This window comes from Gymnoscopelus braueri (genome assembly GCF_963280865.1).
Source record: "Gymnoscopelus braueri genome assembly, chromosome: 9".
Lineage (NCBI taxonomy): Eukaryota > Metazoa > Chordata > Actinopteri > Myctophiformes > Myctophidae > Gymnoscopelus > Gymnoscopelus braueri.
Window position 1 is genome coordinate 14,592,460 of NC_137610.1, and position 19,098 is coordinate 14,611,557.

The 19,098-nt window shown below is 48.2% G+C and overlaps 1 protein-coding gene across 1 annotated transcript in view; it reads left to right on the forward strand.

The window, feature by feature from the left end:
- igf1ra (insulin-like growth factor 1a receptor) overlaps positions 1-19,098 on the forward strand; it is a 135,182-nt gene that overhangs the window by 86,495 nt on the left and 29,589 nt on the right. The window contains exons 3-4 of the mRNA XM_080437891.1: positions 15,572-15,872; positions 18,819-18,955. Of these exons, the coding sequence (XP_080294017.1) occupies positions 15,572-15,872; positions 18,819-18,955 (438 nt within the window). The remainder of the gene's footprint in view (positions 1-15,571; positions 15,873-18,818; positions 18,956-19,098) is intronic.

The window sequence follows — 19,098 nt, forward strand, 5'->3', positions numbered from 1 at the left end:
CTCCTTGTAAAGGCAAAGGCCATCCACGACGGGAGGGGAGATACATTCTCCGCTGTCTAGCAGTTCTCTCCCTCCTTCTTCTCCTCTTCTTTCTTCACATCTATTTCTTCTCTCTTTTCTCGTTTTTTATCACTATCCTCCTGTCTCCTCCCAGAGAGAGCTATTGGCATCCTCGTTCTGTTGTTGTTTTGTTGCCCTGCCTCTCCAGCCTCTATTCCACCACAATCATGGTTTAGACTGGGAAATGAACCGCATTTCTCCACCATGTTTTTTCTTTTTTATGTATGTAGCAAGCTCCTAAAGTTGTTATTCTGTTGGGCGCAGGGGAATAAGGGATTAACATTCTCCTCCGCGATTCCCTCTGCTTGCCTGGAACATTCTAGAAATTCTTCACATAGTCCAGAGACCAGGGTATTACCTTTTTGACAGAAAAACGAAGCCTCGTGCAACAGCAGTGCTTTCCCTTCAGCCTGTTTACCGGCACTTTCTGTTTATCGAGCAGGAGATTCGCAGGAATGCACCTGGTGGTGTCGGGGGGGGGGGGGGGGGGCGACCATGCCACTCGGCACGTCGCAGTGATTCTGTGAAACAGCATGGGTGGATGGCTGCAGTGTCTGTGGCGTGTCTGGGCTGACCATTTGCTGAGGGAAAAGAGGGGGTGGGTTAGGTGGGGAGGGAGTGGGTGGGCGGTTGTGTAACAACAGTGTGAGAGGAATAGCACTTTAACCCCCCTACACACAGAGACTTAGTGCCTCCATTTATAGTACGTTTCCTTTTTTTCGTATTTTTTCACCATAAATGTCTTGATTGTCATTATTTCATTCACGTTCTTCATATATGCATCCTCCCTCTTCTGCGTGTTGTAGAGAAATGTAAGCGTGCTTGCTTTGCGCTCTCGGACGCAGAGTGAGTTAGACGATGAGACACATTCTCAGACGCGGCTCTTCTCGGCGGAGCCCCTTGTTACAGCGAGGTAGTCCCTCGCCCTTTGATGTAGTGGAAAGGAAACCCACGATGCCACGCATAGCTACGCGCGGAGAGCAGCGGCGTGGAAATAGGGCCTCGCATTAGGAGCATCTATAAATAGAGAGGACTGTATCCTTGATACCATGGGGTTGTTTGGCCACACAGGGAAAAAACCGGGTCGACTTATATGGATTGTGAGGCAGCATGCAGGCACCCCTCCTCCTCCTCCTCCTCCTCCTCTTCCCTTCTCCTCCCTCTTTCTCTTTTCTCTTCCTTCCTCGCGGCGGAAGGTATGCATGTTTGGAATTTCTCTTCATTGAGGAATCTGCTAAAATGATGCGGAACGACGGCCGCATTCCTCCCAACGTGGCTCGTTAGAGTTTGCTTTGGCTGCCCCCTTTTGGTGGACATCCAAGCTATTGATGCCTTACTGATTTCTTTTAAATATATATATATATATATATATATATATATATATATATATATATATATATATATATATATATATATGTATAATTTACTCACCCCCTGTTAATGTATTTTTTTTAATGAACGTTCTTGAAATCACAGCTGTGGTATGAGGAGATGTAAGAGTTGGCATGCTATTATCTTGTTTATAGAATGAAATAAAATGACCCGCACACCGTCTACACTGCACAACCGGGACAAATGTATTTAAGTCTGCCTACGCACCCGTCTCTGAGCTGATCAGGTGTGCATAAGACTCTGTCGTTTCCCATGTATCTAGTAGTTTAGGAAAATGAAGCTGTTCGTTTTGAACCGGCTCCAGAATAACAATTTGTGGAGCCATAGAGCCAGCCAGCCAGTTCCCTGTGAGGTAGGAATTGGAACGAGGAACCAGTGTATAATCTATACATAGCCCAGGAAAGGGCCATACAACTATTTATGGAAGTACAGCTCTCATTACTAATGTTACTCGTTTCCTAATATACATTAGGATTGCGTTGTGAGCTTTAACCCATTAAGACCTGGAACGCATCTGTGTCACTTACATTTTTTTTGGCTATTCAAAAATAGCAGATATACAAGCTCATAGCGCGGCACCGCTATGAGCTTGTAGATCTGCTATTTCTTTTTTTTTTTATATTTTTTTAATTTTTAATTTTTTTAAACTGTTAGGACTAGAAAACATTTTTAAGAATCGCCTCTGAAGGGCCATACAACTATTTATGGAAGTACAGCTCTCATTACTAATGTTACTCGTTTCCTAATATACATTAGGATTGCGTTGTGAGCTTTAAAAAATAGAAATAAAGTGTGTCTGGGTTTTTATAAATATTGAACCAAGGAAAACTATTAACAAGAGCTTGTGACTAAATAACTACATTGGATCAATTTGGAACACAGTTTCTTGTTTCCAGTTCCTGATAAGTAACAGTTTTGGACTTTTTTCACCCGGCGATAAACTTTATATATCACATATATATCTTTATATATCACAGGGGGAACATCTGTGGTGTTGAACTTGCTCTTCTGTCTCTGCTGTGTGTCTGTCTGTCCGCCTAGTCTGGATGTTTTCAAATCCAGACACTGCGGTAAACAAAAAAACTTTTGACAATTGACTGTGTGTGTATCAGATCAATTGAATGGGATTATACCTTTTTTATTTATTTTTTGTTTTGTTTTGTCTGGAGAGTGTCGTAGCATTGACAAGAGTATAGCGGGAGATGTTCCATTGATGATGATTTTTCATTATATAAAAAAAGATTTATTTTTCAGTCGATCCACTTCACCTCTCATGGTTCATGAGAGGTGAAGTGGATCGACTGAAAAAAAATCTTTGAGTTTGATTTGACAGAATGCGGGGAAATAAGAGGCAAGTAATTTCAAAACTGTCAGGAGAGAGAAAGATCAGTCTCCTCTTCTCCTTTGAGCTGACACTGTGTGAGAGAGGGAGGGAGAGTGTGTGTGTGTGTGTTGGGAAGGACCCCTTGAACCACTGTGTGGTTAGTCTGGTTACTGGTTAGGTGGGTTGTGTTCGCCCTTGTGCATTTATTAGACACAGATGACAATGGTGGAGAGCGAGGTCCATTTATTTTCCTTATGAACAGGTGATAGTACACAGCAGGGTTGTGTGTGGTTTCTGTAATAAGCAGAATATAACAGGGAAAGGATGCCCTTGTAAGTTGTGCGTCATAACAGTCACATGTACAGTATAGACAGGTCTCATTTAACATCTTAGACCAAATGCATAATGGCCTCTCTCTGAAAAGGGCCTCTAAACTTCACAGTTTAGCTTAGCTGCTCAAATAACATTCATACAGTATATATGGCACCTGTATCTGCCCAACTGGGGTTAGAAGCACAAATGCAGCTTATATTATAAGTAGTAGTTACCCAAACGTATCACACTGATCATTCTAAGAAACAAGTGCAGTGACATTACTCTTCCTCATCAACATAGGGAATGTGTAAGTGCATACAGTAACAGTACAATTATACAAACGAACCATCGATAGCATTTCTCTGACCGTCGGTCACTATTACAGAGTGACGAGGCAGTTAGCTGCTAGTTAGCATTAGCAGGTATTTAGCTTGGTTACAAGACCCGTAACGGGACAACAGGTTATATATCGACTTCATGACAACTTACGTTTATCATACACGCACACAGGCACTCTGGTGTGTAGCAGACATGTAAACTAGACTTAATATGTCTAAATAGTGCAAACGTTGTCTTTACAAACGGAGCGTCTCTTGCTTCGGACGTTCAGCTCTTTGTTCTTTAGTTCTCGCGAGATGAGGGCCAGTCTTACTAGCCGGGCTCGCTGTAGTCTCGCGAGGGGCGGAACGGTCTCTCGGGCAGAAAGGGGGGGGGGGGGGGGGAGGGAGGGAGAGAGAGAGAGAGAGAGGGCGCAGTCTTTCTAACAGCCGCCCCCAAATTGCTTAGTGCAATTTGCTCCCCTGAAAGGCTGCGGCATCTTCTTCACTGGAGTCTGGGATGGCGGGGAGGACGACCAGTCTAGCCACTGGTCTGGTGTAGGTGCGGCCCTGGATGTTGACCTCTGCTGACCTCACACGTCCATCGGCGCTCTGGTTGGTCTTGACGATTCTCCCGATGGACCAAAGGGCTCGTGGCAGTTGTGGTTCGACCAGCATGACTATGGCGCCCTCTTCGACGTTGGCAGGTGAGGCGTGCCACTTCTGGCGGGACTGCAGGCTAGGGAGGTAGTGTCGAACAAACCGAGACCAGAAGTGGTCTGCCAGGATCTGGGAATGCTTCCAGCGGCGACGGCTCATCAGCTCCTCTTTGGGGTAGACGACTTGAGGCAGTGATGTGTCTGGCCGCCCCGTCAGCAAGGTGTAAGGGGTGATGGGGTCGGGGTCGTCGACGCTAGATGACACGTAGCCGAGGGGTTTGGAGTTTAGGATGCCCTCGACTTCAATAAGGACGGTTCGTAGAACTTCCTCTGTAACGGGCTGTGCGCCGACGGTGGTGTAGAGGGCTGTCTTCACAGAACGTATTTCCCTCTCCCAGCACCCGCCAAAGTGTGGAGCAGCCGGCGGGTTGAAGAGGAAGGCAATCTTGCGTCTAGCAAGCTGCTGCTGTAGGTCAGAGGACATAGCAGCGAAGGCCTCGCATAGCTCCCTTTCTGCGCCCCGGAAGTTTGTTCCTCGGTCTGACACCAGCTCCGCTGGGGTCCCTCTTCGGGCCGTGAATCTTCTTAGTGCCATTAAGAACGAGTCTGTGTCGATGCTTGTGAGGAGGTCTAGGTGCACAGCTCTCGTCGTCAAGCACTTAAAGATGATACCCCATCTTTTCTCTGTGCGTCTACCCATCTTGACCAGGAAAGGCCCGAAACAATCCATCCCTGTAGAATGGAATGCTGGCTTGTAGAGGCGTAAACGGCTGACGGGAAGGTCGGCCATTCTTGGCACTGTAGGTTTGCCCTTCCATCGGCGGCACTCTGGGCAGCTTGTTTGGTAACGGCGGACAGCTTCCCTGCCTCTCAGGATCCAGATGTTTCGTCGGATCTCTGCGAATACTCTTTCGGGTCCGGGATGACACAGCCGGTTGTCGTAGTCTTTTATCAAGAGTGTGGTGAAGGGGTGTTTAGGGTCTAGTACGGTTGGGTGCACTGTGGCCTGGTCCAGGCCCTCCACCCTGCGTAACCTCCCGCCTACACGGATAAGTCCACTTGTATCGTCGAGCTCCGGGGAGAGGGTGAGCAGACGGCTTGTGGATAACACCGGCTTCCCTGACCTCAGCAAGCGCAGCTCTTCTGAGAAGCTCTCCTGTTGAATTCTCTTGAAGATAGCGGTCTCTGCATGCTCGTAGTCGGCCGCAGTTGGTGGTGTGCCCTCGCTGGCCGCCCCATGTTGCTCTTGGACTGTAGTCTCCACGAGCTCTCTCCAGGTGGTGTGGGGATTTGTGTCGGGTTCAGGTTGAGTGGACGCTGTCGACAGGACCCCGCAGAAGGTGGGCTTCCTGACCTCTGACTCGTCCTCTTCGGGCACGGTGTCTGGCTTCACTGGCCAGTGCTGCGGGCTTTGGAGGAGGAACTTTGGGCCCTGGCTCCACCGATTGGGCTTGATGAGGTCTTGTAGAGCCTTGCCTCTTGTGACGTCGTCTGCAGGGTTATTGGTCGTATCCACGTATCGCCATGCTCTGGGGTCGGTGAGGTCATGGATTTCGGCCACCCGTGTGCCGACGAAAACTTTGAAGCGACAGGATTCAGATTTGAGCCACGTCAACACTGTAGTAGAGTCACTCCACAGTGTAGTCTGGTCAATCTTCAGAGTCAGCTCCCTTTCCACCATCTTTGCCAGCTGTGCCCCTGTGACGGCTGCAGAGAGCTCCAGCCGTGGCATGGAAAGGACTCTCTTGGGGGCCACTCTTGATCTGGCCATGACAAAGGCCAGATGAACGTTGCCGGTCTCGTCTTCAGTCCGCAGGTATGCGACCGAACCATAGGCTTGTTCGGAAGCGTCACAGAACACGTGCAGGGACCTGTTGACACGAGACTGGTCAGTATCCGATGGTGCGTATGACCTAGGCAGGCACACGCTGGGCAGGAACTTCAGCTCCTCTTCCCAGTCCTTCCAGGCTTTGACTAGGTCTTCCGGGAGGAGGGGGTCGTCCCACTCTCGGTTCTTCTCCCAAAGGCAGCGGACGATCACCTTTGCTCTTGTCGTGTAGGGCAGGATGAAGCCCAAGGGGTCGTACTGGCTCGCTAACACTTTATAGATGTTTCTCATGGTTAGAGCTGCGTACTCGACTGCTCTGTGTTTGTACCCCAGTGTATCTATGTTGCAGTGCCATGTGAGGCCGAGCATAGGCTCTGGTGAATCTGGCTCCTCTTGAGTGAGCCACAGTTCCTGAGTGTCTGATCTGGCTTCCTGCGGCAGATGGGCGACAACTGATGGTACGTTACTGGCCCACTGTCTCAGGTCAAACCCACCGGACGCCAGTAGCTCTCTTAGTCGGTCGACTAGCTGTCTGGCGCTGTCTGGATCTGGAAGGCTCTGTAGGCAGTTGTCTACATAGAAGCAGTGCTCTACAGAGAACCGGACAATGTCTTCAGGCGTGCTGTGGGCTGTGACGTGCTGCTGGAGGGCGAATGTGGCACAGCATGGGCTGCATGTCGTGCCAAAGGGGAGCACCTGCCACTCATAGATGTCGGGCAGGTCTTCCCTCCTCATGTCTCGCCACACGAACCGGAGGAGCCGCTTGTCTTCGGGTAGCAGGTGAACCTGGTGGAACATACTTTTGATGTCACCTGAGATAGCGACGGCATGTTCCCGAAATCTCAGTAGGACACCAAGGAGAGAGGCTCCCAGCGTGGGTCCGGGCAGCAGGTACTGGTTGAGATTGAGGCCATGAAACTCAAAGGAGCAGTTGAACACGATGCGTTTTTTGTTGTTGTGTTGCACCATGTGGTGCGGGATAAACCAGGACTCTTCTTGTTCTGTCGGTGTGTCTGCACTGATCTTCTTCACTGAGCCTGCTTTGATTAGCTTGTCAATCTCTTTGCGGTAGGCGGTGGCGCACTCAGGGTCCCTAGTCAGTCGTCTTTCTGTTGCTCTTAGGTTCCACATAACTGCTTCCTTTGGGGCTCGGAAGAATGGCATGTCGCTCTTACGGAGTAGGGGAGTGGCGTAACGCTGAATACCGTCTACTTGGGTGCAGGTTGTCTTGGCGCCGAGCAGGTCCAACGCCTGCTGGTCTTGGCGTGACCTTGTGACAGCCTTTTCGTTCTTAAATGGTAAAGTGTCCACCTGCCAGAGTTTCTCCACATTTCTCATGAGCTCAGTGGTCTGGGGTTCCGCTATGGTCAGCAGACATTGCTGTGGTTGAAGGTTGGCTTCCAGTATTCTAGTGGGACCCTGCAGGGTCCATCCCAGTCTTGTGTGGACAGCTGCTGGCCCACCCGGGGGCCCCAGCCTCACTGGCTCGGTGGGTGTAATTAGGTGGGGTTGGTCAGCCCCGATCAAGATGAGGGGCTTGACCCTTTCGAACGGTTGAATCGGCAGACTGGCTAGGTGTCTATACTTCTTCTTAAGGCTAGACACGGGGTATGACTGTTCGGCTAGCCCCAGGCGGCTTGAGGTGAAGGCTCCTTCAATGCGGAAGCGTTGCTTTGGCTGTGAGGCTGGGGATACGGACAGTGAGACGGATGCCCCTTTCAGTGTCTGCACGTCTTGCCTGATGGTTCGCAGTGCCAGGTCTTCAGGTGTTCCGTCGAGGCCGAGCCTTTCGATTGCAGCAGGGAGAAGCATTGTGCGTTCTGACCCGTCGTCGAGCAGGGCATATGTGTCGAGGGAACGGTCTCCGTGGCGCAGTATGACTCTGACCACTTTGAGTAGGACTCGTTTGCAGTCTACTGGCTTGTCAAGGTAGAGCACCTCAGTAGTGGTGTTTGCCAGGCAGTTTTCCTCTCTGACTGTCTCTCTCTGAGTCCTAGCGTTCACTTCGTGCAGGACCTGAAGGTGTTTGCCTTTGCACAGGCCACATGGCTTCTTGAGATCGCACTGGGCGGCTTGGTGTGATCTGCCACAGCGCCAGCACTTCTTCTTAGTCCGGATCCATTCTGTAATCTGGTCTTTTGTGAGTCTCTTCAGGTCACTACACTGGCTAAGGAAGTGCTCTGAGTTCTCACAGAACGGACAGTAGGCCTTGGCTTTCCCTTTCTCTTCAGGTGGGGTCACAACGTCGCGCTCAGCTCCGTCTTCGGCGCCGTGCAAAACTGTGGCATATCTGCCCGTTTTCTGGGGTAGCCGCTGTTTCGGATCATTACTAGGGGGCTGCATGTCGAAGTCGTGGCACCAGGATTCGTACTTCAACCACTCAGAGAACTCCCACAGGGTGTAGGTGGCTCCTGGACCACGGAGCATTGTGCGGCGGAAGTCGGACCTCATCTCTGGTGGCAGCTTGTTGAGGAGCCGTGCAACGTGTGAGCCGCATTTCAGTTCTGTGTCTCCCTCTGGGCCTAGGGTTGTTAGCATGCCTACCAGCGACTGCACTTGAAGTGCGAACTTCTCAAAGGCCGCCCCGTCGCCTCGCCGGATGTCGGCTGCCTCCAGGACGCTGGCTATTTTCCGTAGTGCTAATTGATGGGGCTGTCCAAACTTGTCGTTCAGCGCCACCATGGTGTCGGAGTATGGCGTGTGGGAGTTCAGGTAGGCGTCTGCCACCAGGCGGGCCTCTTCGAGCTTGAGGTGGTCAACTAGGACTTGATACTTGAACAGCTGAGTGGCGTTGGATGGCAGGAGGTTTTCGAGTGATAGTTTGAGGCGGGCAAACTCACTCGGGTCTCTATTTATGAAGTCGGGGATGGTCGGTCGTGGCCCCCTGTATTGCTGCTCCACTGTATTGTCTGGTGGGGAGTACACAGGCTGGTGTTCTTGCCATGCCGGATACTGGCGACTCGGGGGCAGGGTTGGTTGGCGGTCTGGGTAGGGGTACACGGACTGGTGTTCTGGCCTTGTTGGGTAGTGGTAGCTTGGGGGGAGAGCTGGTTGGCGAGCTGGATGGGTGTCTGGTGAGGTGTACATGGCCTGGTATTCTGGCCTCGCTGGGTACTGGTGACTCATGGGCGGGGCTGGTTGGCGAGCTCGATGGGGGTCTGGTGGGGGGTACGCCAAATGATGTCCTCGGCCCACTGGATACTGGCGGCTCGGGGGGAGAGCTGGTTGGTGAGGGTCAGGTGCATAGTACGCAGGCTGATGGTTTGGCCTCAGTGCGTGCTGGTGGCCCGGTTCTGAGCGCGTGGGCTGGTGTACTGGCTTCGCTGGGTGCCGGTGGCCTGTTGAGAGGGCTGGTTGGCGGACCGGCTGGAGTCTGCTGGGCTGCTGCAGCCGGTAGGGTGTTCGGACACATGCCTGATCTGACTGGCTAGTAAGTAGGGGGTGCCTGGGCCGCTGAGGGAGTGTAATACTGGATGGTTTAGCTACATTGGGGCTCACAGACAGTACTTCCCACATCTGGTGGAGTTCACACATCACTGATTCAATGTAGTCCCTCATACCGTCTTCCTCTGTCACCTCCTCTTCTCTCTCTGGTGGCCACGTCGGGGGGCAGTACTCCTCTAGCTCCTCCTCTTCGTCATCATCTTCACAATTATCATATAGCGGAGATAGCTCCTGACTCTCCGGTGGATTCCCCCTTTCCCAGCTGTCTTTCTGGGTCCATGTGGATGGATCTGGGCGGCTGAGGGGAGTCGTCTCGGCTGCTCCCTCGTCGTTCCGGTGGTCTTCATCAGCTTGGTGACGGTTAGATGATGGAGTGGGGGCTGTATACTGCGGTTGTTTTCTGTAGCTCAGCTGATACTCTTCTAGGTGGCTTGGCAGTCTTGTCAGACGTCTGGGGCGTACATCTTCGCCCTGGGCCTTGCTGATTCTCTCCATTGTCTCAAGGGTAAACACCTCTCCGGTTTCGAAGGACCACAATGTTGGGAAGGACCCCTTGAACCACTGTGTGGTTAGTCTGGTTACTGGTTAGGTGGGTTGTGTTCGCCCTTGTGCATTTATTAGACACAGATGACAATGGTGGAGAGCGAGGTCCATTTATTTTCCTTATGAACAGGTGATAGTACACAGCAGGGTTGTGTGTGGTTTCTGTAATAAGCAGAATATAACAGGGAAAGGATGCCCTTGTAAGTTGTGCGTCATAACAGTCACATGTACAGTATAGACAGGTCTCATTTAACATCTTAGACCAAATGCATAATGGCCTCTCTCTGAAAAGGGCCTCTAAACTTCACAGTTTAGCTTAGCTGCTCAAATAACATTCATACAGTATATATGGCACCTGTATCTGCCCAACTGGGGTTAGAAGCACAAATGCAGCTTATATTATAAGTAGTAGTTACCCAAACGTATCACACTGATCATTCTAAGAAACAAGTGCAGTGACATTACTCTTCCTCATCAACATAGGGAATGTGTAAGTGCATACAGTAACAGTACAATTATACAAACGAACCATCGATAGCATTTCTCTGACCGTCGGTCACTATTACAGAGTGACGAGGCAGTTAGCTGCTAGTTAGCATTAGCAGGTATTTAGCTTGGTTACAAGACCCGTAACGGGACAACAGGTTATATATCGACTTCATGACAACTTACGTTTATCATACACGCACACAGGCACTCTGGTGTGTAGCAGACATGTAAACTAGACTTAATATGTCTAAATAGTGCAAACGTTGTCTTTACAAACGGAGCGTCTCTTGCTTCGGACGTTCAGCTCTTTGTTCTTTAGTTCTCGCGAGATGAGGGCCAGTCTTACTAGCCGGGCTCGCTGTAGTCTCGCGAGGGGCGGAACGGTCTCTCGGGCAGAAAGGGGGGGGGGGGGGGGGGAGGGAGGGAGAGAGAGAGAGAGAGAGGGCGCAGTCTTTCTAACAGTGTGTGTGTGTGTGTGTGTGTGTGTGTGTGTGTGTGTGTGTGTGTGTGTGTGTGTGTGTGTGTGTGTGTGTGTGTGTGTGTGTGTGTGTGTGTGTGTGTGTGTGTGTGTGTGCGTGCGTGCGCGTGCGTGCGTGCTTCTTCTGCAGCATTGCTGTAGTGCATTGTTACGTTCTTAACATACACAGATGTTTTGTAAAGCAGCATGAAATATTCATCCAGAGATGACCTCAGCAGCCTGCTCCCAAAGCGGGACGCCAATGCTCTGACACCCGCCTTTTATTTACAAGTCAACAAACATGTTGGATTTCTTTGCCATCTTACACAGACGTGCTGCTAACGCATGCATACTGTAGATGCGCGCACACACACACACACACACACACACACAGTTTAACAATGTATGTATGTCCACACACAGGGAAAGCATACAGGGACACAAATATTTTAGTTGCAGTAAAGGTTACATTCACAAACTCATGGATAAGTCCTCATGATACAACAACACGCATGTCACTCCATAGGCACAAGTAGGCTCCGCCCTATATGGTAGCAGAGACAGCACAATACTTTGCCAGCCTTTCTACCTCGTCTTTGGGCATCCCAAGTTGTCGAAACCCTCCAACAACCAGTCCGTGGGTATGTCCTAGGCTGGATCACCAGAGGAAACAAAAGTTCTTAGTCTTAGTCCACACACACACACACACACACACACACACACACACACACACACACACACACACACACACACACACACACACACACACACACACAGATGCATACACCATCACGTGTACTTCTCTAAAAGTGACATGCCATATTGTGCAGATTGATGCAATGGTGATATAAGACATCTGTCAGGTGTACACATTGCATATTAGAGACTTAAGAAAAGAGTGAGAAACTTTTATGTGTGTGTGTTTATTGTGATTTTTTGTTTCTGTGTGTGCTGATTTTTTTTTGCTTTGCACCAGCCAGGAGGCGGTTGCTAAGGAACCAGAGGTTCTGTTCTGTTCTGACTTTAGCTCATAAGTTTAGTTCCGTTCAGGTTTGTTGTGTTCCTCCATGAGTCCATGGTTCACATCGTGCTTCACAGCCGTTACAAACAGCAGATCTACATGAAAACACAGAACGTTCCATAACTTGAAACTTTCCAGAACCCTGTGAAGTTCTGTGATTTTTGTTTTGTTTATGTGTGTGTGTTAGTGTTTATGTTTCCATTATATAACCAGAACCAGGGAGGTACAACTTTTTTTGTTTAAAACACATGAAAGCGAAAATAGCTGATCTACAAGCTCGCAATGCGATATGCTGTGAGCTCGTAGATCAACTAATTTTGGCTATTTTTGAAAACATTTGAAAGTACCAAGTTCTGGGTTCCAAGAAATCAGGGATAGTACTACCTACTGAGCAGGGCCCAAATTAGGTTCTTTCAGGTGCTTTGTTCCAGGGACCCCCAGAAGCAAAGATTTGAGTTACAAATGTTCGCTTAAGAAATATATATATTCAAAGATTTGCAAAATAGCAGATCTTCAAGCTTGAGTGCCACGCTATGAGCTTGTATATCTGCTATTATATTTGAATAGCCAAAGAAATCTTAAAATTACACAGTTGTCGTTCCTGGTCTTAATGGGTTAATCGAAACCCAGCCTTAACGTATGGAAACAAATCCCAGAACCTGTGAAATGCGTTAGGCGGCACGGCGCGGTTCACGTCCTGTCGTTCTTGTAGTGGAAAAAATAAGCCGTATAAGAGCTCTTTGCAGGCTTTCACACAGTTTACAAGACATCCTGCTCCATGCGGTGCTTTTCACCGGAGTGGACTTTTGTAGAAAATGAGGACACCCTGACCTGCTGCATCTCAAGAGGAGCTGGCAGAGGGACAGCTCCTTCATCACCTCCTCTCTTCCTTTTACCTCTGGCGCACCCTGACGTGTTTTAGGTAATGGCCCCGATTATACAAGCTGCCTTTTCGTTAGCTGTCGGGCAGCAGAAACCTCCTATCTCCATATTCTAACTTTGTGTGTTTTTTCGTAAATTAAGCTACAGTGTCGCAAGAAAGCATCAAAAAAGTAGCTTTTTATTTTTTAGCAAAACTAAGCAATAAAAGCCTGGAGATCGAGGCTAAAAAGTAGCAGATCTACAAGCTGCTGGATGGGGGGGATCATTGGGTGATCATCAACAACCAGCCCACGCAGCCTAGTATCACATGTTGTTGTTAAGACATCCAGTGGTTTGCTGGCAAAGGTGCCTGATTTCATCAGAGATGTTGACACTGAGACGAATGGTCAGACATTTGCCATTTCATAGGACGATAATAAAATATGGACGCAGAAGGCAGGGTGAAAAGTTCAGTATTTCTCCTCTAAACAGAGCACACAGCACGTCCACTAGCCCCCCCCCCCTTGTATTGTAAGCAAAAGTGTACATATTATGTCCCAAGCGTCCGGAATGCGTTGTGTGTGTTATTGATAACACATTGCCATGTGGTCGGGGGCCCTTAAGTTTGAGGCTCAGTAAACACAGAGAGCATTCTGTTATTCATGTTCGCTTAAAACTTAATTTGAAACACCCCAGCGTTTCTCCCTCCGCACAATCGTTTCGCTGTCGATTCTCTCACGGCCCCCCTTTTTTTTTACGAACATTGATCTCTCTCTCTCTCTCTCTCTCTCTCTCTTGGAAGCTGCTAGCGGTAGTTTCGAGTCAGAGTTTCGTTAGAGTCGTCCGTTGCCCCCCCCCCCCCCTCCCCCAGTTAACCCATTGAGACCTGGAACGCATCATTTGTGTCATTTTTTGATTTGAGCAACAAAAAAAATGCCGCGCTACAAACTTGTAGATCTGCTATTTTTGAAAAATCGAGAAAATGTGCGCAAATCTTTGAATATATATATTTTTAAAGCATTTTTTACTCAAATCTTTGCTTCTGGGGGTCCCTGGAACAAAATATTTTGAGCACGTCCGCGGCCAAATACATATACATTTTGGGGGTCCTTGACATGAAAAAGTTTGAGCACCACTGACATAGCATGATAGCAACATAAGTTTTTTCAAACTTATGTTGGATTTAGAGGACATTTTGTAGAATCGTAACCTCAGGCCTTAATGGGTTAAAGCAGAATGTTGGTAAACCAATGGAAGACATTAGTGCCTCCCCCCTGCCTCCCCCCATACCCGTTCACTGAAAGCTGTCCAACCGTGGTCGATCACCACATAAATTATGTTCAGATGTTTTTAATGATGGCTTAGGCCAATAGTGTTGGTTCCAAAAGTGATAAATATTACACGGCTAGTTGCTAAGATCTTTGATTATGGGGACAAAGCCACCCCCCCCCCCCCCCTGTATAGAGTACAGAGGTGAGATAATGTGTATTATCGGTCCATGTTGGGGACACTGTAGGACCTTTGTGTTCACCTAGCAGTGCTCTAGAGGTATAGTTACACTCTTAGACATTAAACAGGACTTTCTGTCTTGTACTCGTGTCACAGTGTCACTCCTTCTCTCCCAACACCTCCTCCCCTTGGAGTCAACGGCAATCCATCTGCTCGTTTGTCATCCCTCTCTCCAAAACGAATTCCCTCAATAGTTACAAAACGGCAATAAAACACCGGATTTGTCTTTGGGTTTAATTGCGCACCAGTGCCGCGCCACGGGAAATATCAGATCTTAACAAGTTCACGACACGTCGCACTAGCGAATGCGCTGCGAGCTTGTCGATCTGCTATTTCCTGGCGAAAGCTTTCCCCACAATATGGATAGCGGGGGTTTAAGTGGTTAATATTTATTTGTAGTGTGAGGCCAGCGTTTGACGTTTTTCGAACAAAGCTGGCATAGAGCGGAGAGAGAGAGAGAGAGAGAGAGAGAGAGAGAGAGGGGCCCTTGCGCAAACATTGTGCGTCCTGCCGGAACACCAACTGGCTCCGTGAAGGAGTTATTATCCAACTCCTCGCTTGGCTCTTCAGCCCTTCCTGGCTTCCTGCATGTTTTTTACAGCTCGCTAATCCTAAAGTCTGACTCCTCTTCACCTTTGACAGACCCAAAGCCCAGACAGATGCTCCAATGTGTTCCTTGACGCTTGTAAAACACAGTGCATGTAATAGCAGGCGTCTTCAACATCCCTTTTCTGAGGGGAACTTTAGCCACGAATAGCCGATCTACAAGCTCACAACGCCTCGCGCTGCGAGGCGTTGTGAGCTTGTAGATCGGCTATTTTTGGCAAAGAGGTGTAGGTGTAGAGGGAAAAAAAGAGCAGACCAAGTAAAAAAATTATAATAATCTGAAACACTATTTTAGCCCTGCTTCATCTCTCTCTCAGCTAGATGGTCCTTGGCCTGAAAAACGTTGAAGACCCATAATGTACAGTATTTTGTCACGTCAATGCTCATCAGTGTACTCAACGTTTGCAATAAATGAATCCATGCATATAATGTTGTATAAAGAGGACACGAATGAGACCACATACACACACATGCACCTCTCAGCACACCCTGCTTATCCTCTCTGGTCTGTTGTCCAGGCCAGTGACGCGTTCACATAATCATCCGTCGCTCTTGCGTGCCTTTGCTACATTTTTGAAACGACGCCACGTCCAAACAAAAACAGGGTTTTTAATCTGTGCCACCGTGGCGTCAGTATGACCTTGTTGTGTTGTGTTGATCCGTGTTGTTGGCCAGCCGCACTGCAGACTATTGCGCTCACCCGTGCTGACCTCTGCCCTTGTCTTTTTTAACTCTTTCTCCTCCAGTTTGCCCAGACAACTGCAAGCACGCCTGCACAGACGAGGGGGAGTGTTGCCACAGCCAGTGCCTTGGAAGTTGCACCGAGCCCGGCAACGACATGGCCTGCGCCGGCTGCCTCCACCACTACCACGAGGGCCGCTGCGTGCCAGACTGTCCCCCGGACACGTACAAGTTCGAGGGCTGGCGCTGCATCACCATGGACCTCTGCGCCCGCGTGCACCTGCCCAGTGACATCGACTTTGTCATCCACGGGGGAGAGTGCATGCCTGACTGCCCCTCTGGCTTCACACGCAACGAGACCAACAGGTAAATAGAACCATACGCCACCAGTGGTTTTCAAACTGTTTCATGTGAAGGACCCCCCCAAATGTATTTGGTCGCTGGACCCCCATCTGAAAAGGTTTGTTTGTTTGTTTGTTTGTTTGTTTGTTTATTATCACTTACAAGAACATTTAAAAATGATACACAAAGATTCGGTAAAAATGTGAAGGAGAATGCCTAAAAACCCTCCAGGGGCTTGAGAAGTGGCATTCTCCGGGAATATTTGTACATTCATAGGATAAAATTAACATCAATGTGGAATATACACATCCATTACAGTTTAAACACTAACAGAACGGAAAAGACCAAAATGGACACTGTTACAAAAAAAATTAAGAATCAGCAAAAACATATTACAACAATAAAAGTCAAGGGAACCAAAACATAAACCTCTAGGGAAAATGTTATTATATTATATTAGGCAGACCATATGGAAAGTATTTGGTTGTTAAGAGAAGCGATTTTAGAAACTTCTTAAATTGGTGAGAAGATAACTTCCATAGATGTAATGGCAGAGAATTCCATATTTTTGACCCTCTGAAGCCTATATTAAACTGGGTTTGAGAGGTACGGGCCTTTGGGGGTCTGAGGTTATTTGAGCTACGTGTTGGGTAATTATGAACCTGAAAATTATACTCAAATATATGATGAAAAAAAGGAGGGAAGGGTTCTCCCCAATGAGCCATAAACAAATAAGCCAATTTGAAGATGGTTCACTTGATAAATACTGAGGACACCTAATCGGATAAATAAAGGCTGAGATGAATGTCTTGGGTGTGCACAACTTATTGTTCTTACAGCTCGTTTCTGAAGACGGTACTGTATATGGGCTCCAGTTTGGTCTGAAGGTTTTGTGCCAGGGATCCCCAGAAGAGAAGATTTATGTAATAAAATAATACAAAACTATTCAAAATGTTCCAAACATTTTTGTCAAAAATAGCAGATATACAAGTTCATAGTGACGCGCTATGAGCTTGTAGATCTGCTATTTTTGAATAGCCAAAGTATAAAATATGGTTAAAGTGGTTAAAATGATTGTGACGCTGTATTCACACATTTTGCTGGGGACCCCCTGGCTGGTAGCCCCCCCCCCCCAGGACCCCTGGTCCCACACTTTGAGAACCAATGGCCTAGGCCCTCCATCATCCATAATTGTTGTTGTCCAAATGATGCAGACATGTTGCACCAGCTCCTAAGCGTTCTGTGACAAAACATGAGGAGCATGAATCGATAGGTTCCACAATGCATGTTTCACATGGCTTAACCCATTGATACCTGGAACGCATCTGTGTCACTTTAGATTTCTTTAGGCTATTCAAAAATAGCAGATATACAAGCTCATAGCGCGGCACCGAGTGCCGCGCTATGAACTTGTAGATCTGCTATTTTTGAAAAATCGAGGAAAAAAAAATTGGGTTTTTCTTTCAAAAAATTTTTTGGATTTAGAAGACCTTTCTAGAATCTTCTCAGGTCTTAAAGGGTTAAAGTCACTTCTTCAACCAATTCCCCTCAATACACTCTGCATAACTGTAGTCTCTGGTGGCAGCAGATGTAAACTGAAAAACACAAAATGACTGTTTCCGTTTTAAATCTGCTGCCACACCGATAAAGCTATGGGAAGCTGAAGTGGAAGTGGAAGTGGAAACAGGTACAGGTATGCCTTCGGGAGACCGGGACTAACAGTTATGCACAGAGAGAGCAGAGCCTATTGCTGCAGGGGATAAGGGATGCAATCAGTAAAAGGGATCATTGCTTTCACCTGGTTTCACCCCAGATGTCTATTTCACTGAAGTAGCAGATGGTCCTAGAGTTTAGCTTCTCTTAAATATTCATAGAAAGAGTTGGTGTAACAGACTTTTTTGGGTTCAGTGTGTACTTTTTTGCATTCTGAATGAATTTGCATAAAGAATTTCCTGTACCTGGAGCTGAACTTTACCTCACCTGGCCCGTAAACCGTTCCGTTCTTAAAGAGTAGCACTCAGAGCCCGAAGCGCCAGGAGGCTAGAAGGCATAGCGAGGCTATTAATGATTGAAGGCCCGGACTTTCCAGGCTTTTTTAGAAAATAGTGGAAGATGCTGAACTTAATGCCCTGCACTGAAGACTGGCCATTGGTGGGTTTCTGGTGGATTAGCATAGCTCGGAGGCTTTCAGGAGGGATTCATCAGTGCTGCGCTTTTTTACTTATCCACCCCACCCCACCCACCCCAATTGACACTGATGTATGATAAGGGAGCGTCTTTGTTTGTTACTCGCAGCAACATACACTCCCTGTTTCTTTTTTTGTTTGTCATTTCGCCAAATTTCCCATGTTGAATCTTCTCTCTCCCATATCACTTTTGGCCACTTGTGCTCAATGTTTTTGTCTTGAGGGGTCAGCGCAATGAGTCACTCTCTCACGAAGCAGAGGGTTCAGCCGAGGCCCCCATAAAAGATTCAGGCCCTCCGTGTGAGCGCCGACCTTGTTGTATCACACTGAGAATTTATGCCTGAATCCGTTGGAATGCTAGGGGAGTTTGGAGGGGGGTGTGGACAAGGCACTCAGGGGTGACGTATGTTAGTCTGTGAAGTTTAGATTAGATTGCTAAGATTCTCTGACAGTTCCTCCTTTCTTTCCCATGAACCCCCCCCCAGTGTTGCCAGATTCTGTGAGAGAAACGAGCAACCAGGTCTAGGAAAAACCAGCCCAAAAAGAAGCGACTATGGGCCACATGAGCACTTTAACATATACATCAGCTATTTGAAAAATAGCAGATCTACAAGCTTGTGAGCTTGTAGATTGGCTATTTTCAAATAAAATCTTGCGGGGAAATTATAATAAGCAGATCTGGCAACCCTGCCCCCCACCCCTCGTGTCCTCTCGTTGTACGCAAATCACATACCCCTCCTTTCTCTCTCTCTCTCTCTCTCTCTCTCTCTCTCTCTGTTTTCAGCATGTTCTGCAGTGCATGTGACGGCCTGTGCGATAAAGTCTGCCCGACCTCCGTCATTGACTCGGTGGATGCCGCTCAGTCTTTAATGGGATGCACCATCATCAAGGGCAATCTGCACATCAACATCCGCCGTGGGAGTGAGTATACTGTAGTGTGACAGCATGCATCCCCCGGTTCTCCTCCTCTCTGTGCCACAATGTTTTTGTACGGTGACATGACAACAACACGGCTAAAGCAGGGCTATCATGACATGGCTGCGTGGCGTAACTGACGATAGATA